The sequence below is a fragment of the Aethalodelphis obliquidens genome, unplaced genomic scaffold (genome assembly GCF_003676395.1).
Source record: "Aethalodelphis obliquidens isolate GAN/ISIS:26980383/991018 unplaced genomic scaffold, ASM367639v1 scaffold18, whole genome shotgun sequence".
Classification (NCBI taxonomy): domain Eukaryota; kingdom Metazoa; phylum Chordata; class Mammalia; order Artiodactyla; family Delphinidae; genus Aethalodelphis; species Aethalodelphis obliquidens.
Window position 1 is genome coordinate 10,703,070 of NW_020837962.1, and position 19,138 is coordinate 10,722,207.

Sequence of the window (19,138 nt, forward strand, 5' to 3'; positions counted from 1 at the left end):
CTGGGTGGGACTCTGGGCAGGCTTCCTGGGTGGGCAGGGTCTCAGCAGGCCTAAGAGCAGGGCTTGGTGTTCTGGGTGGAGAGGGCAGAGGACAGAGAAAGTTAGGCCAAGTTTAGGGAGGGTGTCGGGAGGAGAGCAAGTTCCCAACCTGGGCAGAGACATTGGCTCTGACCCCATGCCACCCCTCATTGAGGCCTTGGTTCAGTTCACTCTCCCTGGGGACCCCTGGCTGCCCTGACCCTCCAGGCAGAATGGGCACAGCCCTTCTCCCAGCTGGGCTAGACTCCAGGCACCCAGGCATGGGCTCCTCTGTATCAGGAGGTCTTAACCTCAGCCCTGTTGACATTTGGGGCTATGCCATTCTTTGTTTCGAGGGCTGTTCTGTGAGTTGCAGGATGTTTAGCAGCGACCCTGGCCTCCACTCACTAGATTCCAGTAGTGCCCTCTGCCCAGTGTGGCAATGAAAAACATCTCTGGAGAGTCTGAGGTCCCCTGGGGGGCAGAATCTCTTGGGCTGAGACCCCCTGCTCTACATCACTGGGCCTCAGCCTGTGGGGACAGATGGGAGAACCTGGGTTTGCCTCAGTGACCCTCACCATTTGGCTGATTTCCTGTCCTGGCAGCCTGGGTCAGGCAAGGGCTGACCTACTCGTCTCACAGGCTTCTGTCAGACCACACATGATGGTGTCAAGGGCATTCTGGACAGCAGGACAGCTGGGCTCCTTCCAAACATGGGGGAAAACTCCCTCAGGTCCCTGCCCTTCCCCTGTACCCTGGTACAACAGATTCTGGAGACCTTGGTCCCTGGGTGCTTTTCAGGTTGTTGTACGTGTGCATGCGGCCCTGGGTGGTGGCAGCTCCTAGTCCGGGCCACCAGCCTCAGGCCCTGTCCCATAGGAAGGGCCATCAGGGGGAGGCCCCGCCCTCAGGGAGCAGCGCACCCACGCTTTGGAGGGGTCCACACCTGGGCTGGGGTCTCAAGCCCACCGTTCACAGCTGTGTGGCTCTTGAGCAACTCCCAGCCCCTCAACCAGTCATTTGTCTAAGAGGGTGACAGGCACGACCTCCTGCCCCCAGGGTGGCCAGAGGCTCCAAGAAGTTGGTAGAAGGACCTGGTCCCCCTCTTGGCCCAGCCAGGGGCTGGGACCTGCTGCCCCCCCCCCCCGCCCCCTGACTAAGGCTCCTGCGGTGGGGTGCCCTGGGCAGGGCCCCTGCCTGACCACTGCACTTTCACCAGCTCTAGAACCTCTTCCAGGGCTGTATTCCTTGGCAGGGCAAGGTGCAATTATGATCGTAAAAAACAATCGCCCTTTGAGCTGGAAGCCATCCTTGGGACTTGCCAGGGGACAAGCAGCTCCTGGGCCGCCCTCAGCCACGGGGCAGGTCCACAGGCGCAGGTCCACAGGCGCAGGGCCTGCAAAGACAGGATGTGACCAATTAAAGTCTATTTATTTGTTTGTAGTAAGACAAAACATTATAATCTGTTCAACACTGGGCTGGACACTGCAGTGATAAGGAGGTGGGGGAGCGAAGGGCAGGGCAAAGCCTCTGAGCTCAATTACGAATGTACAAAGTAGAACCTTCTGGAAGACTCTTCCCTTACCCTGAGGGGCAGAAATAAAAATCACATGATCATCGTTGATTCAGATTAGAGAGGACACCCAGCTGGGCCTCAGCATGAAACCAATGTCAGCATGGAGGTGGGGAGTGGGGGGAGATGGAGTGCCCTTCCTGCCCAGGATCCACTGGTGAGGCCGCAGGAGCCCTGGGCCAGGAAGTTCTGAGGGAGGGAAGGACACGGTCACGGAGCCCCCACCTAGGGTTTCCCGTCTCCTGCTCTCGTCCGGCGTGAGACTCTGTGCCATCCCCTCTGCTCCGGAGGGGCAGGCCAGGCAGCAAGCAGCTCTAGGGGCCCTGGCAGAAGGGGTGCCAGGAGCACGTGCCGTCCACGCGCACACTTCCAGGCACTGTCTCTGCCCCAGAGGTGGAGGGACCACAAGGCACGTACTGTCCCCAGCCCCAAAGGCCGGGTCTCACTTGGTCATTGCGGTGCTCAGCTTTGTCCTGTCTGCACCTGGCCAGGCCTCAGAGCTGCTGCTCATGGGGCTGGGGGGTTGCGGGGAGAGGACCCCCAGGCCCTCAGTGGTGCCTGTCCTCAGCCCGGCTCCCTGCGGCAGCTCAGCTGAATGGCACAGCCACCATCTGACAGGTGGTTCCAATCGCTCGGGACAGAATGAAGCAGCCCATGAGAAGAGGCCGCGGGAGGACTCAGCCTCCTAGTGGGGAATGTGGGCACCTGTCTCGTTATCCGCCCGCACATGTGGGGAGCGAAGCCACAGAGCTCAGTGTGTGGGTGAGAAGCCTCCCCAGCTGTGCCCAGCAAGTGTCAGCCCTGGGTGGAGAGACCGGAGCTGCTCCCCGCCCCTCCGGGCTTCTGGGTGCTGGTTCTGGACCAGGGGCTGGCCTTCCCGTTATTTTGACCCCTCATTGTTCAGAGGCTCCTGTGTCTTTAGGGTCAAGTCTGTCCGTAACACTTGGGTTCCTCCCTCCCAGAAGTTTATTCCGACTTTGCAGGAAGGATCTGGAAGGATCACACAGCAGAGGGGAAGAGGCCGGTGAGGGGCATGGGAAAGGAAGCCCTTTCCCATGCCCTTGCTCCCAGGACAGCAGAAGAAACAGACCACAGTGAACGCTGCCTCCCCTAGGTGCCCGTGGGGCTGGAGCACGTGCGGGGGCCCGGCCAGGGCTCAGCAGAAGTGAAGGTTTCCAGATTGGGAAGGAGGGCTGGAGGAGCCTGTGGGATAGACAAGAGGGGAGCAGGGGTGAAGGCTTCAGCAAAAACGCTCTGCTTCCCTCCCCTCCCCAGGGTCCCGGCCTAGGAGCCCAAAGCTGGGTCCCTGGCGCTCCTGAAGTGTGAGCCCTCCTCCACGTCCAGAGTCCCTTCCAGTGACCACTGGCTCTCCTCGGTCCCAGCACAAACCACAGTACCGACGGGGGTGCCAGCCCAGGAGGCCACGGAGCCCTGCCGCCTGGGCTTGGCCCACATCACAATCCGCTCTGGGCCGTGTCCATGCACAAGGGGTAGACCTTGGAGTCCCCATGACGCCTTCCAGCTCTGCCATTCCCTGAGGTCTGGAAGACCAGCTCCCCACGGTGCTCAGAAGCGGCCGTGTCTAAGCAGAGCTCTCATCTAGGTGCCCACCACAGGGCAAGGCCGCTGCTGTTAAAGCTGCCATCTACAGTGAAGCACCACCAGGGACACAGCGGCACTGATAACCCCTGGGAAGGGGAAGCTGAGTGTCTGGGGACAGGAGTAGAAGGGGCTTGATCTTTTGGTAACTTTTCAATTTTTGAACCATGTGAATGCATTATTTTTTAAAAAGTAGTTCAGTAGTTCAGGTAGTTCAGGCCAAGCTCTGGCCAGGTCAAGAGCTCTGCTTTCCCTCCTGAAGTTTCTGAGAGACGTTCGGGAACTATCTCGGCCCCTGGCCATGCTTCCCAGCACCCTGAGCAGCAGATGCCCATCCAGGGCCTCCTGTTTTCATTGCTGAAAGCACCGCCTCCATTTCCCCAACCATCAGCCCACTGGGCTCTGCTCCCCTTCCTGCACCCCCTGCTCTGGTGTACCTGGGGGAGACCGGGCACGCCCCTTGACTCTCTTCTCCCGAGCCCACGTAGCACCGGGCCTGCAGGTGGGGCAGGCCGACGGGCCCGGCAGGTGCCCACCGGCTCCTCTGCAGAGGACAGCAGAAGTCAGATGGCCGGGAAGGTGGTTTCCACAGGGTGCCGAGGGGTGGGGCCTGGCAGAGACTGCCCGGCTGGCGTCACATGGTCCGGCTGTACTCGATGCCACCCTTGGTGGAGATGCTTGACCATGGCAGGAAGCTGCAGAGCAGGTTGTGGGCCTGGCGGTAGATCCTGTGCGGGATGGAACAGGGGCTCAGGTTTGCTAGCGCAGAGCCCAGGTGCTGGATGTAGTCCGTGCAGCTCTGTTAAGGAAGATTCCGACTTGCCTGCCCAACTGCCCCAGGGCGGCACTGTCAGCACGGTGACCATGGGGGCCGCATGCAGACAGCACGCCACTCTTGCAGGAGGCCAAGAGCCTGCTCAGCCTCTGCAGGGCTGGAAAGCCTCATCAGATGGAGGGGGCTCTGCTGCACAAAATAATGCAGGGCACAGCCTGGGTACAAGGGACCTTCTGGGTGAGGCCCCAGGCACCTGGACACCCAGACTAAGGCTGGACAGGACTGGGTGCTGGGGGAGGGGTCTGGAAGAGCAAGTGTTCCTAGTTCTCCCCTACGCTCAGTCCTCAGACTGGCAGGGCCCTGTCCCTGTGATGAGGAGGGGTCAGCAGTCCTGACCCCGTGGACACCCACAGAGACCCATCTTCACAGGAGCTAGGCCTGCAGGCTTTTGGGCCGCCCTTGTCTTTCTTGTTTATTTCCCTGTGAAATGGATAAATCCTGGACTCATTAATTTAACTTCTCTCTCTCACATACACACAGTATTTTGGGGTTCACACCCTATGACTATCAGGAAGTCTCCTGGCCTCCACCGAACCTGTCAAGGGCCAGAGAGAGTTAAAGAGGAGGGAGCAGGGCAGGGACACACCTCTGGGTCACGCACCCAGCAAAGAAGGTTTGAACCCAAGTGTTCAAAAACAGCAAACAGTTCGTTTCACCTCACTTGCTTGTCTTCTCCCCCACCAGCACACAGCCCCATGAGAGCCGGGGCTTCTGGCTGTTTCGTTCACTGTTGTATCCCCCACGCACCTGGGGGAACAGGAGGCTCTCATTCGATACTTGATGGATGGATGGATCTTAGTCCAGGAGGCTGAACACCCTCCCCTCACACCAGTCTAACGTCCAGCGAGCGCCGAGTGCCAGAGCTGGCCTGCTTTCCCAATGTCCACACCCAGGCTGTCATTTCCCAAGATGTGCCGGCCAGACCTGCCCACAACAATATCTGGTCCCATGAGCTTGGCCTTGTGGATGCCACGTGAAGGCAACCACAGCTCCAGCTGGCACACGGGCCCTGCTAGGAAGCCACAATACCTCACCCCCGAAAGAGAAAGGATATAGGATGGTCCAGGGAGGGTGGCCACCGTTGATGTAGAGGACATAGGTGAAGCCATCTTTGAGGACCCCTCGGATGGAATAGTAATAGGGGAGATAGTGATGCTGCTTGAAGTCTCTGTTTTCGTAGAAGTTTATAGCCGTATTGTTGGTAGTGAGGACGTGCAGGTAGATGGCTTTGCAGTGGTCCTGGGCGGTGGTTGATATGTGATCTTTTAAACTCTCAAGTAATAGGGAACCTGCGGAGGAAGAGGTGCAGGGCAAGTGGGAAGGAAGCGTGAGGCAGACAAGGAAGTCATCTTTGCAGAGGTCTCTACAGATCTCTCTGCTTTTGGACTGAAGACCGACCTCCCATAACCAACCACTATGGAAGTCCCTAACATCTCATGGCTCGATGGGGCTTGTCACCTGAGGCCCTGAGGCATCTGGAACCGCGGATGCCAGTCTGCTAGTTCCCTCCCAGGGGCTGAACCCACAACAGAGACTCACTGATCTTTTTAGACAATGAAGTGTAAACCTGAGCCCAGGAAAATGTGGAACAGACACAAATGAAGACTCTGCCACTCACTGGCTGTGTGGCTGAGTGGGATGGGAATTTGGAGTCATGCGGGCAGCCCGGCACCCCAGGTGTGGCGGGCACCCGATAAATGGTGGCTAGCACTATTTTTCAATTATGTTTTCTACTCTTAATCAAGAATACCTTGGGTCTCTGTCACACAGAGTGAAGTAAGTCAGAAAGAGAAAAAAGAATACCGTATATGCTAAAGCACATATATGGAATCTAGAAAAACGGTACTGATGAACCTAGTGGCAGGGCAGGAATAAAGACACAGACGTAGAGAATGGACTTGAGGACACAGCGGGGAAGGGGAAGCTGGGACGAAGTGAGAGAGTAGCACTGACATATATACACTACCAAATGTAAAATGGATGGCTAGTGGGAAGCTGCTGCATAGCACAGGGAGATCAGCTCGATGCTTTGTGACCACCTAGAGGGGTGGGATAGGGAGGACAGGAGGGAGACCAAGAAGGAGGGGATATGGGGATATATGCATACTTACAGCTGATTCACTTTGTTGTATGATAGAAATTAACACAACATTGTAAAGCAATCATACTCCAATAAAGATATTAAAAAAATATATATCTTGGGATCAGACATAAGCTGTGTGTGTGGTGAGAGGCACGATAAGGGGTGCCCATTCCCAAATGAGGACATTCAGGAGCGGTTATTTATCTGATCTTGTCAGATTTGGGAAGGAGGCCACGGCAGAAAGACCTGGTGTTGTATGGAAAGAGGACAGGCTGAAGGCCAAGGGAGTGGGTGGGGCCATGGGTCTTGTTGGAAGGGGAGAAGGATGAAGGTCTGCCCAGACAGAGGGACAGGGATGGAGGAAGAGACTGAGGGGTATTTATGAGAGATAATCGTCAGAACGGGGCGGTGGGGGGGGGGGGGCGAGTTGGTGGTGGTGGTTTATGAGCTCTGCCACTCTTACCTATGCCGTGCTTTCTGAATTCCTTCACTACTCCCAGGCTTAGGATGTACGCAACCTGCGTGTCAACAGAGAAGCTGGAGGCTAGAATATCTCCATCCTAAAGAGAAAGTCAGAAACAGTCGCGTCAGCAGTGGAGGCCCCGGTCCCACTGTAGGACACAGCTCACTTGCCAACATCCCAGCCATGACACCTGGGGGGACACTGGGGCAGAGGGAACAGAACAGAAGACAATAGAGGGTCACCTCCACCCCCATGGAAAGAAGAGGGTGTGGGCCCTTCTGCGAGAAACTGCAGATGTAAGAGCACACAAAAAAATCGCTTCTCTTGGGGTGGGTGGTAGACCAGACAAGGAGGGTCAGGGATGCCAGACGAGTGAAGTCATAGCGGGAAGAAGGAACCGCTCAGCGGGCCCTCAGCACATGACAGTCCACCCGCCAAGAGACAAGACAGCCCAAAAGAGTGTGAATGTTTTAACTAGGGATCCTACAAAGCCCCAGGTGATCTCACAGTAAAGGGGGAGGCGGGGGGTAGGGTGGACAGTGGTTCCCTCCACCACTCTCCGCTGCCAGGGCCAGGCCAAGTGACACACCGCCCCACGTGGGTCTCTTGGTTCCGGAGATGCAATTTTGGACCGGGAGTGTCATGAATCCGACCAGCACACGGTTCTTATTTCTTCTACCTCACAAAGAACTAGAAGGATCTGCCATGTGTATGGTTTTCTCTACCCAATGAAAAGGACACTTGGCGACTTGGTCTTTGTGTCCCGTCCACTGCTCACTGAGTGGCTCCCACGTGCTGGGAGTGGGTCGGCTCCCCAATCCCCGCCCCACCCTCCACACCACAGTTAGCCTGGACACAGGTGGGCTTGTCATCGGTCTCAGGGAGGTAAGCATCCTTCCTGCTCTTGTGACTCGAAGCCCGCAGAAAGGCCAGTGTACCGTTTACCCGCCTCCCTACTTCAAAACGGCTGTCATTGTGAAGCCTGTGGTCGTGTTACTTAATGCATATACGACTGTGTCACGAACACACAGAAAGAAACCAACCAGGTACGAATCTCACACGCTGTCTGGGCTCCCAAGAGAAAGGGCCAGAGCAGGCAGCGTGACTGTGTCACAAGGCCCCACAGTCCTGTCCAGAGGCACCGACTGCCAAGTCATTGCCGCATACACTCACCTCCTTGTGTATCTTGGTCCTACTTTTTATTTCAGCTACGATCATTCCCACGATGGCGCCCCTGTAGGTTGCGGCAAGGGAAAAGAACTTCTTGTTGGAGGTGATATCACGATACCATGAGTCTGGGTACCTGAAGAGGAGACAAACTCAGATGAACTGGCCAGGTCAAGTCCAACCCCCGTCGTGCTTCAGAGAGTTGAACCACAGGGGACCCTAGGCTGCTCTGTCCACCACTCAGGGTTGACGAGGGGTCTGCCCATCGCTCAGTCTCCACCGAAGTGTATCACTCTCAGAGTATCATCTTCTGAAAGCGGTTATCTGTCCAGACAGGACTGGAAATTTGATAGGAAAACGATCTTACAAGACACAGAGACAAGAGGGGAAAAGCTCTGATGATGCTGTCCCCTCGAGAGCAGTGCCTGGGGGGTCAGGTGGATGAGTTAAGATTAATGACCCCCGCAGCCCGTGGACACTTGGGTGATTTCCAAGAATTCTGTGAGACTTTTTCAAGACTGGGGGAAGTGGTGTGGGGAGAGCCAGGTTTGCTGCAGAGTGGCATCTGAGTTTCAGGGACTGGGCCTCAAGGGCAAGGTGTATCCAGGGTCACTGGGGCTGCTCACCAAGTGCCGTCCGAGGGGAGCAGGGAAAAGAACAGTGATGCAGTGATGAAAAGGCAGACTCAGCCACAGCCAAGGAGGCTCGGTCAGGAGGGTGTCTGGGTTTGTTTCCTAACGGACACAGCGGGTTAGCCCAGGATGCCTTTCATGAGACCAAGAGCTGGAGGAGGGTCTCAGACCCTCCTGGCGACACAGAGAGGTGCTCTACTCGGGTCTGCACTGTAGAGGCCACCACCCGCCCACTGGAAGGTTCCATAGAACCTGAGCATCACCCAGGCTCCTCTCCTGGTCCTCATCACACTCCCGCCTTCTAACCGCAGCAGTGCCGGGTGGCGCGGCAGCCAGGAGGGGAGCTGCCACCACATGGTCTGATGGGACTGAAGTTCTCTCCCTCATCTTTGGAACCTGAGGCCTCAGGCCCAGGAAGCTGCAAGGAGAGGCAAGCAGGTTGGACTACTCAGAGGCACAGAGGCTCTGGCTGGTGAGGCTCTACCTGCCCCAGGTCACCCTCAGCGGGGTCTAACCTCGGACTTACTGGATTACTTTCCAGCGGTGGGACTGCTGGGATGACATTTATTTTCTAACCTATGAAGCCACCGCTAGCCCGTGGCCCCAGAAGGTGACAATTCACATTCCCATCAGGGACGTAAGGGAATCCCTCCCCTCCTGCCGGCAGCAGGTTAAACACGTCTGAGGCTAAGGCTCACGGAAATGTGATGATTGGCAGGACCTTGTTTATTTTTAATTTTTAAAAGTTTGCACTATTTTTATCACTACAAGCTCTATGTGCATATTACAGAAAAACGTAGGAAGTACAGACAAGCAAAACCAGACAAACTTGTGGATGTTAATCATCCACCCACACGAACTACCGAACACATTTGCTACGAGGTACATATCCTCCTCAGCTTTTATCTTGTATGTGTTCTTAAACAAAAGGGGGATTGTGGTACATACTGCTTTCTAGTCTGCTTTTTCCACTTAATATCTCATAAAAAAACTCTCCTCAACATATATACCTCTAGGACAGGTTTTTTTTCCCCCGGCAGAATAACATTATACTTTTGCATACACATACCCCGATGTATGTAACCACTTCCTTTCTGTTAAGATACTTAAGTAGCTTCTCAATTTTCTGAATATTGTAAGTAGCACTGCATGGAACATCTTTGTAACTAAAAATTCTCAGTCAAGCCCTTTCGGGGATCTCTAGGAACATAATGAGGTGCAAAGAGCCTGGTGGTAGTCAGGGAGCAGGGCCCGGGGCCCCGACAGGCGAGGTCACTCTGGGCCACCACGGCGCCTTCACAGCAAGCCTTTCAGCTTTGGCACCCGCAGCTCTGTGCACATCCCCCCTGCCATTCCCCATCCCCCAAGCCACAGCTGGGGACACTGCTCAACTTACTCGATGGGGAACCAGTCGCCGCACAGGTGCTTCACGGTGTCTATGTCATCGTGGCAGAGGAGACGCAGGCTGACCTCGCTGAGGGAGCTGGATGGCACCACCTCTGTCATTCACACCTGCAGGGAGGGAGGTGTCAGGAGGCAGCCGCACCCACGCTGCCGCCTCCTCCTCCTCATATAACCTGTGAGGCAAGCAAGGTGGGAAAGCTCGCACCGTCCCCCAAAGCTCGCACCGTCCCCCTGATGGAGTGTTCCTCCCCTCACAACACTCCCTGCACTAGGCATCACAGGCACACCCCCACCTCCACCGTCCCTGCAGGGCAGGAAACCAAGGATCGGGAAGGCCTGGGAGGATGGGGACCCAGGGTCGCCTCGCTGCTCACATGGGATACTCCTGAGCCCCACAGAGGGCAGCCCAACTCTGGTCTGTGTTCTCTCTTCTCTTGGTCCCTCTGAGCTGCCTGCTGAGCGCCCACACCAGCCCTACTTCTGCCCAGAGGTTCTCACGTCTCCCTCACACCTGCTGTTTTTCCACTGGGGAGACACATGGCCCTGCCAGCCCCAACTCCTCCCAGCCTGGGCCAGTGGCTGCCAACAAACGACCCAGGGCTCAGCAGCCCCAGAGACTGCTGGATTTAGAGTGGCACTTGCTGGGTGGGCCATTTCTCCTCCCCTATGTGCGCACAGAAGGACTTCAAGACATGCCAAAAGTTCAAGACAGGGGCCACGAGTTGCAACGATTAAATCAGGAAGCTACATTCAGTCCAGGCAGGAAGGCCATGGGTGGACTCTGACAAAGCACCTGCACCCCCAGGACTCAGCGATCGCCAAGGAAAAGCCTAACCTCACACCCCTGAGATCCTGCAGTCCCACGTCCCCCAGGGATGGAGGCCAGCCTCCAGTGCCTCCTGTGAAATACACAAAGCCCTCAAGGTTCCTACCTACAATGCTAGGCCTGAAGCCAATCAAGCCTCCAGGCCTAACTTCGCAACTGCAGGTAACACTTGGCACCCGGGCACCATGACATCTGACACACACGGAACGGGTAGAATTCTACAAGACAACTGGCCTGGTCTCGTCAAAAAGTCAATGTCATTTAGGGACCTCCCTGGTGGTGCACTGGTTAAGAAATCTGCCTGACAATACAGGGTACACAGGTTCGATCCCTGGTCCAGGAAGATCCCACATGCCGCGGAGCAACTAAACCCGTGCACCACAACTACCGAGCCTGCACTCTAGGGCTCGCGCTCTAGAGCCCACGCACCACAACTAATGAGCCCGCGAGCCACAACTACTGAAACCCATGTGCCTAGAGCCCGTGCTCTGCAACAAGAGAAGCCACCGCAATGAGAAGCCCATGCACCACAATGAATAGTAGCCCCCTGCTCGCTGCAACTAGAGAAAGCCCGCACCCAGCAACGAAGACACAACGCAGCCAAAAAATAAATAAATTTATTAATAAAAAAAGTCAATGTCATTAAAAAAAATAGACTAAAAAAGACAAGGAGACCTACAACCAAATGTGACGTGTAAACTCTTCCTGGGAAATATAAAAAGTCAAACAACATTTTGGAGAAACTTAAATATTGGCTGGACAGTAGATGATGAATTTATGATGAAATTATCATGAAACTGTAATTAACTGACTTAGATGTGGAGGGTACAGTGCTTATGCAGAAAGTCTTAGGAGATGCATTGCTGAAATACTTTGGAGTGAGGTATCATGAGGTCTAAAACTAAACAGTTCAAACATTTTTCAACTGCTTAGAATGCAAATGTGACAAAACGCTATTAGCGGTTGGACCTGAGTGGCAGGTTGATATAAAATAGGAACTTACTGGTCACACATTCAATTTTTCTACATATTTGAAATTTTTCATACTAAACATCGGAGTTGGGGCAAAGGGTAGCCTGAAGTTACCTAAACTGACTCTAGAAACCACAGTTCTGTGAATGGGCACCGTGAGAGTCCAGGCAATGACCAAAGGTCAAAGGGAGCCCAAGTGCAGTGCCCTCCTGCTGTCCTGACCCTGCTCCTGATTGGTTCCCATGAAACACAGGCATTTCCATGAGGGTCCCCGGGAAGGCCATGTCCTAACCTGCCACCTGCCAGGGGCCGAATCCACCCTGAGGCTTGACCACAGGGCCAGTGGGGCAGCTGCTCAGTCTCAGACTTGGACATGACCCCAGTAGGCTCTGTCCAGCAAGAAGGGTTCCTTTGAGGGATGGCCAAGGGTAGGCTGGGCAATGACAGGTCTGCCGCCGTCCCCCTTCCCCTTCATGGCACCAGCCAGTCTGACACGGACTAGCTGGGGCGGGGGCTTTAAAGGTCAGGTCCACGGGGCTGGAAACATGGTGACCTTGGTGACCTTGAAGCAGACATGGGGTGGGCGGGGAGGCAGAGGAGGTACTACAGGAGCTCCATGGCTCTGTGCCCACATCGGGTTCTGTCTCTCCAGCTCTCGCCAGACCCTGCAGGGTAAGGTCCATGCGACCTTGACAGGTCCCTCTGCACAGCACGGCTTGAGAGCCGAGATGAGAGGGGACCTGCTCGCTCTTCCTCCTCCGTGTTTCCAGCCAGCACCTGCGCGCTGCACACACTGCCCACGTGGGGTCTGCCAGGTGGGGCCCCTCCTGTGACCCCCTGGCAGCGTGAAGGGAAGCTCATCAGGACAAGAAGCAAGTGAGCTCCTGCCTGAGGCCTGGTGGATCCCAACAGGCACCCTTCTTGAGAAGACTCGTCACTCAGAGGGGACCTCTGAGAGCCCACTCACGCAGGGCAGAGACAGCCGCCCACGTCCTTGTTTTCAGATGACAGGACCAGGGACCAGGCCATCACAGACATTAACGTGAGAGGCTTCTGGAGAAAGGGTAGCCACAGCTTCTGGGCTGAGTTCTCGGCTCCAAACACAAAACAAAACCAAAACTCCAACCAAACAACAAAAAAATCCTCCCAGACTTGGCAAATCTGACCTTCCCACATTGCCTGTGTTTTTCTTGTTGTTGGGACACACTTTCAGAAACCAAAGATGCTGTCCAGCTCCATCTCTCATGAACAGCTTGGCTGGTCCACTGCTCAGCAGCACCCCCCACCACCAATGGTGCCCAGGACGCTCTGGTCAATGTGACCTCAGGGACCTCAGGCCGGCCACCTCTTGGGAAATGGACTGTCGACCAAAAATGGCAACTCTTGAGTTTTATGAGTCATCTCTGTCCAGAATACATCCTGGCAGTCACAGCCAGGACGTGGCTTCACGGTCATCCCAGACTGTACAGTTCCAGGAGCAGAACGAGGCCCAACACATCACAGCTGCCACAACAAAGCACTGCTTCCTGCGAGGTTTCTAAACAACCCACTGCACACGTGACCCTCTTTCCCCCACAAAGGGAGAGAGTCCACAAAAAACCTCTAAAAGCACCCACGGAGGTGCTGCTAATCTTGTTGGCATGAAAACAGCAGTGTGGTTGTGTAGGAAACGTCCATATTCCTGAAGAGATGCACGCTGGACATAAAGGGGTGAAATTCAGAATGTTCTGGAGCTGAATTTAGCTGGAGCGAAAGTGGCAAAATGTTCACAACCATTGAATTGGAAGACGGGTACACCAGGTGTATGTGTGAAAATGTTCCTAATTAAAATTAACCATCAACCTGCCAGACTTCTCCACAGGCTGAGTTTCCGGCATGGATGGCAGCTTCCCCAGGTGACTGATGGAGGTACCTCTGCCATTCTGCACGAGGCCACCCTGCAGTGGCCACCCCACCTCTGCACACCCCTCGCTGGGAACAGCACAGCGCACTCCCTGCTGGCCGCGGCTGCCCACCGGCCACACGCGGGAGCCCTGGAGGGTTGGGTGCCTGGTTCGGAGATTTCCGGGGGCAGGAATACTGTCCGGGACTCAAGTTAAACAACCCCCAAACTCCACCGTGGTTTTAAAGAGGAGGGTGTAGACACCCGGGGACAAGGGTGCCGCTTTAGAAGCTGCCGGAGGGGCTAAGTCTTAACCACGGGGCCAGTTGGCGCCCCTTCTCCTTCCCTCGCGGCCAAGAGTGGGGAAACGCAGGAAACCCCAGTCAAAACCTCGAGCCTTTGGGACGGTCGACAACCCCGCACCATCTGAGGCCGAGGCCTGGCCCTCAGTGCAGTCTTTCCAGAGAAGGCTCCTGAGACAGGCGTCCCCCTCTCCCTGTGGCAACTGCCTTTAGGGAAAACCCTGGGGGACAAGCCCCAATACATCACCACCTGCCTAATCTGAGTGGCCAAACAGGATGCCCTATACACGTTCTGCTCAACACTCCAGTGATGGCACAATCCCTGCTCTAAATTGAGCAAAGGAGTGTAAGCTAGAGCCCACTGTGAGCTCACCAAAAAACAGCCCCAACGTGGAAGCAACCCAAATGTTCATCAATGGATGCCTGAACCAATACAATGTGTGCATCCATGCGGTGAATATTTAGCACTGACACGTGCTACAATGTGAATGAACACGGCAAACATGATGCTGAGTGAGAGAGGCTGGACATAACGGGCCACATACTGCACCTTACGATTCCATTTCCATGAAGTGTCCAGAACAGGCAAATCCATAGGGACAGAAGGCAGATTAGTGGTTGCCTACAGTGGGGAGTGGGGTTGAGAGGCTTGGAGGGTGATGGCTAAGGGTGTAGGTTTCTTCTGGGAGTGGTGAAAATGTTCTGACACTGAACATGGTGATGGCTGCACAGCTCTGTGAATACACTGAAAACACTGAATGGTACACTTTGGGTGAATTCATGGTAGGTGGACTGTACCTCAATAAAGCTGTTAAAAAGAAAACAAGGGCTTCCCTGGCGGCGCAGTGGTTGAGAGTCCGCCCGCCGATGCAGGGGACACGGGTTCATGCCCCGGTCCGGGACGATCCCACATGCCGTGGAGCGGCTGGGCCCGTGAGCCATGGCTGCTGAGCCTGTGTGTCCAGCGCGTGTGCTCCGAAACGGGAGAGGCCACAACAGTGAGAGGGGCCCGTGTACGGGAAAAAAAAAAGAAAACAAAAACCAGCCCCAATCTTGAGAGTAAACGTTTCTTTGGTGAAATGGATAAAAACTATTCTTTCTGAAGGAAGTCACAGTAGATTCCAGAAAGAATCAGAAACTTTCCAGCCTGCAAGTCAAACTGCAGGGGCTCAAGCTGGTACCAGAGAGGGGCTCCTGCAGTGGGGCTGGTCCACACCCCACCTCCCCGAGCCCCTGCCTCTGAGCCAGGCCCACCAGGGTTGGGGATGGGGGTGCTCTGAGGAAGATGAGGCTGAAGGTCAGGGAGGCTGGAGGGAGGCACAGACTCACAGAGATGAGGAAGAGCCGCCAGCCCACCAGGGCCAATCTGGTAGCTTACTCCAGATGTGGGCCAATTTTAATATTTCATATTCAAAGAAAAAAAATCTGTCTTTGGCTTGGAGTGTGTAAGAAGTGACCAAAGAAAGTTATCAAGGCTCAACCAAGTGCATCTGTGTTGTCTATGGGTTATCACGGGGTAAGCTGCTTAGGTGATTTTGAGAAAGGAAAGATCAGGCTCAGATTTGCCCCTGTCTGGGAAGTCAACACAAAGCACAAATCACCGGATGAATTTCAAATCAACTTTCGGCTCCAATACCTGACCTGCACCAGGAAACTCCACATCGTCCTCTTCCTGGAAAACCAGCTCCAGGTGGTTTGTCTGGGGTTTGATGGGCTGATGCCAGCCTGAGAAACAGGGTGACATGCCTGCTCACCCTCACCACCCCTGGCAGAGCTCCAGGTGTCTCACTGGCTGTGCCCCACTCTTCTCTCAACCAACAGCAAATGTGCTCTGAGCTCCCGCAGAAAGGAGCTACAGGACGGGATACGTCGGCTCACTCTCACCAGTCTCTCCTCCGGAGCTGGCAGGACAAGTGCAGGCAACCAACAAAACCAGCTGCAGAGCCTGGATCTGGGTGGTCACAGGCAGACACAGGACACCCGGAGCCACAGGAAGCAAGGCCTTGACCTCTGGTACCTGCGGCAGGGGGCTGATTGCAAGGAGGCTGAGTGGGCACTTCCTGAGGGAATGGAAATGTTTTGTATCTTGATGGTGGTGGTTACACACACAAACACATATGTACACACACACATATATACGCACATTAAACTCATTGGGTACATTTTGTCATATGTCTATTAAACTTCAATAAAGTTGATTTTAAAACATTTAAAAAATTGAGGCTTGATAGCAAAGAGAGAGACTCATAATAAATGACCATCTCTTATGTCCTGGGATTTATACATTTTCCCCATAGTACCCTTGGGATAATGCTCTTGACCAAAGGGGCAGGATTTGTTCCCTGTTCAACTTTCAAGAAAAACACTGGGCTCTAAGACACACAGCTATTTGTGGATTCTTGCATCCCTATTAAAAGTACTTCCGTGTTTTCAAAGGCCAGTTCTTTAGATGCCTTGATTTAAAAATAGAAACACGTCACATTTAACTAAGGGAAAATGCAGCATGTCATAGTGTTAATCTGTCCCAGCCCAACCAACAGGAGTGGAGAAGGGGGCAGGAAGGCTTGGGGAATGGAGAATCTGGCGCCCGTGTGCCAGAGAGAAAGGAATGGTGCCAGGGAGGGTGAGGTCAAGGCGGCAGCGGTGGTACAGGTGGGAGGTTGGTGTGGCTGGTCCACCGCTACAGGAGAGGCTGGGGACTGACATCTGACACCTGTGGGGACCCCACCTGTCTGCCTGGAACTAATCTCCTATCACCATGGGCCACCCTAAGGGCTTAAGAGACAAAGATTCTGAAGACTCACTAGAGAACAGAGGCCGGTGGGTGAAGCCAGAGCACAGCCCCCGAGTCAGCCCTATGTCTTAAGGCCTGGGGTGCTAGTGGACGGGCACCAAAGCCGCACAGGCCACCTTTCTGTACGTTTCTCTACAAAGACACAGACACGCCGATACTATGAAAGCAGGGACATGCTGTACGGGAGAAGGCATAGTTCAGGACTGCAGGGAGAGTTCTCCCTAGATTTCCTGGGTCTTCATCCTGTCCTTGGCCTTTAGGGGTCAGTGAGTGGAACAATTCCAGGAGGGACAGAAACCGGATTCTCCAAGACAATGAAGGACCCACCGGCTCACCTCTCGGTCCATCCTTTCTCCTTCCCCAAACCTTGTCCTTGTGGGCTGTCTGCAAGCCTCAACTTCCTTCTGAGCTGAAATGACCTCTCGGGTTCCTGTACTGAAGTCCACGTGGTGGCTGGGGGGAAGGTGGTGCCTGATCACCTAGGCATCCCCTCCCCGACCACACTTCCCGAGCGCCTCTGAGTGCTCAGCCAGACGGATAGAGTGAAAGCCAACATCCCAGGAGCATCTTCCATCCCCCTCCCATTGCCAAATGCTGGGATTCAGAACCTAGGAGCTTGGAATGGGATTGTTCCAGTTTTTGGAGGGGTTTCCTGGCACCAGCAAGATCCCCACGGTGCATTCCACTCCCAACCAGTGAAGAAAGCCATACACAACCCTGTTTCCTGGAGACCACTCCCCTCTACAGACTGTGTCCTGATGCCCCAGGTCCACAGGGCCTCTCCCTCCTTCAAAGGCACTGCTTCTCAGTCCCAAACAGGCCATACTTAACTTTTAAAAACTGCTCCCATCATCTTAATGGTTTGAGAAGTGCTCTGGACTCCACCTTGACCTCAGCAGACTGCCAGTGGTCAGGCCAGCCATGACCACATTGCCCCTTCCCTTCCCTCTTTTCTTTTCTTTTTTTTTTTAAATTAAATTTATTTTATTTTATTTATTCATTTTTGGCTGCGTTGGATCTTCGGTGCGGCACGCAAGCTTCTCACTGCGGTGGCCTCCCCCGCTGCAGAGCACGGGCTCCAGGCGCGCGGGCTTCAGTAATTGTGGCACACGGGCCCAGTCGCTCTGCGGCATATGGGATCCTCCCAGACCAGTGCTCGAAACCGTGTCCCCTGCATTGGCAGGCGGACCCCCAACCACTGTGCCACCAGGGAAGCTCCCTTCCTTCTTTTCTTTTACTCCTGTTGGTTCAAAATGGTCCTTTCTCCTTGCTGAGGCTAGGCCACCCTCCACTTGTGCTCGGGACTCTGTGCCCTCCACATGCTCCCAGACCCTGCAGGGATGCTGGAGCCACCATGCCCAGGGTCAATCCCAGCTCTGCTGTCCACTGGGACATCTCTGTCCTGCTGCATGCTTCAGTTCTCCTATCCGTTGCTGGGAAGATAAATGAGGTGGCCACTAAGGGACACCCCAGTCCCTGGCCCAGCTCCACATCTCCTTCCTCCCTGACCCAAGCACCACCTTCTCCAACATTTTCAATCTTATCTTTTGCACAAATACCCTCCAGTGCACACCGCGCACCCTCTCCTGGACAAGCCTCCCACCACCTTCTCTCCCTTCAATGGAACTGCCCGCACTGCCACATTTGCTGCCACTTCTTGCTTTACTCCTGCCCCAGCTCCCCTCAGGCCTGGCCTCTGCTCCAGCACATGGTGACAACGCACTGACAGTCTCCCCCGCTGCAACCCAGCAGCCTCCCTCAGGAGTCACCTCCCTAAACTCACTACAGCTCACATCTCCGTCAATCCCCTTCCTGAGCCCTCAGCTCCCTGCACCCTGTGACAAAGCACCGCCCTGGTCTGTCCCCAGCACTCCAGGTGTCTTCTCAAGTGAAGCACAGGGAAGATTAGCACACACTCCTCCATGGCACAAGAATGAAAGACCGCTGGGCCCTCAGGAGTGTGAAATTCTGCAGGCACCAGGCCTATCAGCTTGAAAAATCCAACAGCCATGGACTCCAAGCTCTTGCCTTCAGGATGGATGACGCAGAAAAGGAACTATAAGCCAGTGATGGACACAGGGCACCGCCCTGCGCATCAGTAAAATGGGCTGAAGGGCTCAGAACGTCAAGTGAGGGAAACTGAGCGCTCAGCACAGCTTGTCTGTTCAAATGAGCAGCCGCCCGTGGTGGGGCAAGCCGTCTCCAAAGCAGCCTGGGCTCCTTCCAAAGCCTCAGAGTAGGAGGAACATGAATAATTTACAGGCGAAAAGAAACAAACACCCAGCACTCCAGTTCCAAAGAGCCTCCCTCATACAACCCACCTCATCTTGCCCAGAGGGGAGCCCACGTATTCCTCACACACAATTTAAGACACATCCCTTCAAACATGAACTGATAACAGTGGAGGATTCCATTTGTGTGAAATTCTAAAACTGGCTAAAGGAACCGATGGCGACAGAAATGAGAATGTGGCTGGGGGGGTCAGACGACACTGAGAGGGGGCAAAAGGTGACCCACCGGGCTGGCGGTGACGTTCCACGTGTCCTTTGGGGTCACCAACTGTGTGCATCTGCACACTTCCCAATTTA

At 54.8% G+C, this 19,138-nt stretch overlaps 1 protein-coding gene across 3 annotated transcripts in view; it reads right to left on the reverse strand.

The window, feature by feature from the left end:
* Window positions 1-1,430: 1,430 nt before the first annotated feature.
* The window catches only part of NAA60 (N-alpha-acetyltransferase 60, NatF catalytic subunit), a 40,627-nt gene continuing 22,919 nt past the window's right edge, over window positions 1,431-19,138 (reverse strand). For 2 of the 3 annotated variants that reach the window (XM_027117591.1, XM_027117590.1), the window contains exons 2-7: window positions 9,767-9,882; window positions 7,745-7,874; window positions 6,572-6,668; window positions 5,080-5,314; window positions 3,628-3,981; window positions 1,431-2,794 (exon numbers count right to left, since the gene is read on the reverse strand). In XM_027117591.1, coding sequence (XP_026973392.1) covers window positions 3,825-3,981; window positions 5,080-5,314; window positions 6,572-6,668; window positions 7,745-7,874; window positions 9,767-9,876 — 729 coding nt within the window. In that variant the 5' untranslated portion in view covers window positions 9,877-9,882 and the 3' untranslated portion in view covers window positions 1,431-2,794; window positions 3,628-3,824. Of the gene's footprint in view, window positions 2,795-3,627; window positions 3,982-5,079; window positions 5,315-6,571; window positions 6,669-7,744; window positions 7,875-9,766; window positions 9,948-19,138 lie in introns of all 3 variants that reach the window. The other variant, XM_027117589.1, reaches the window with a different exon arrangement.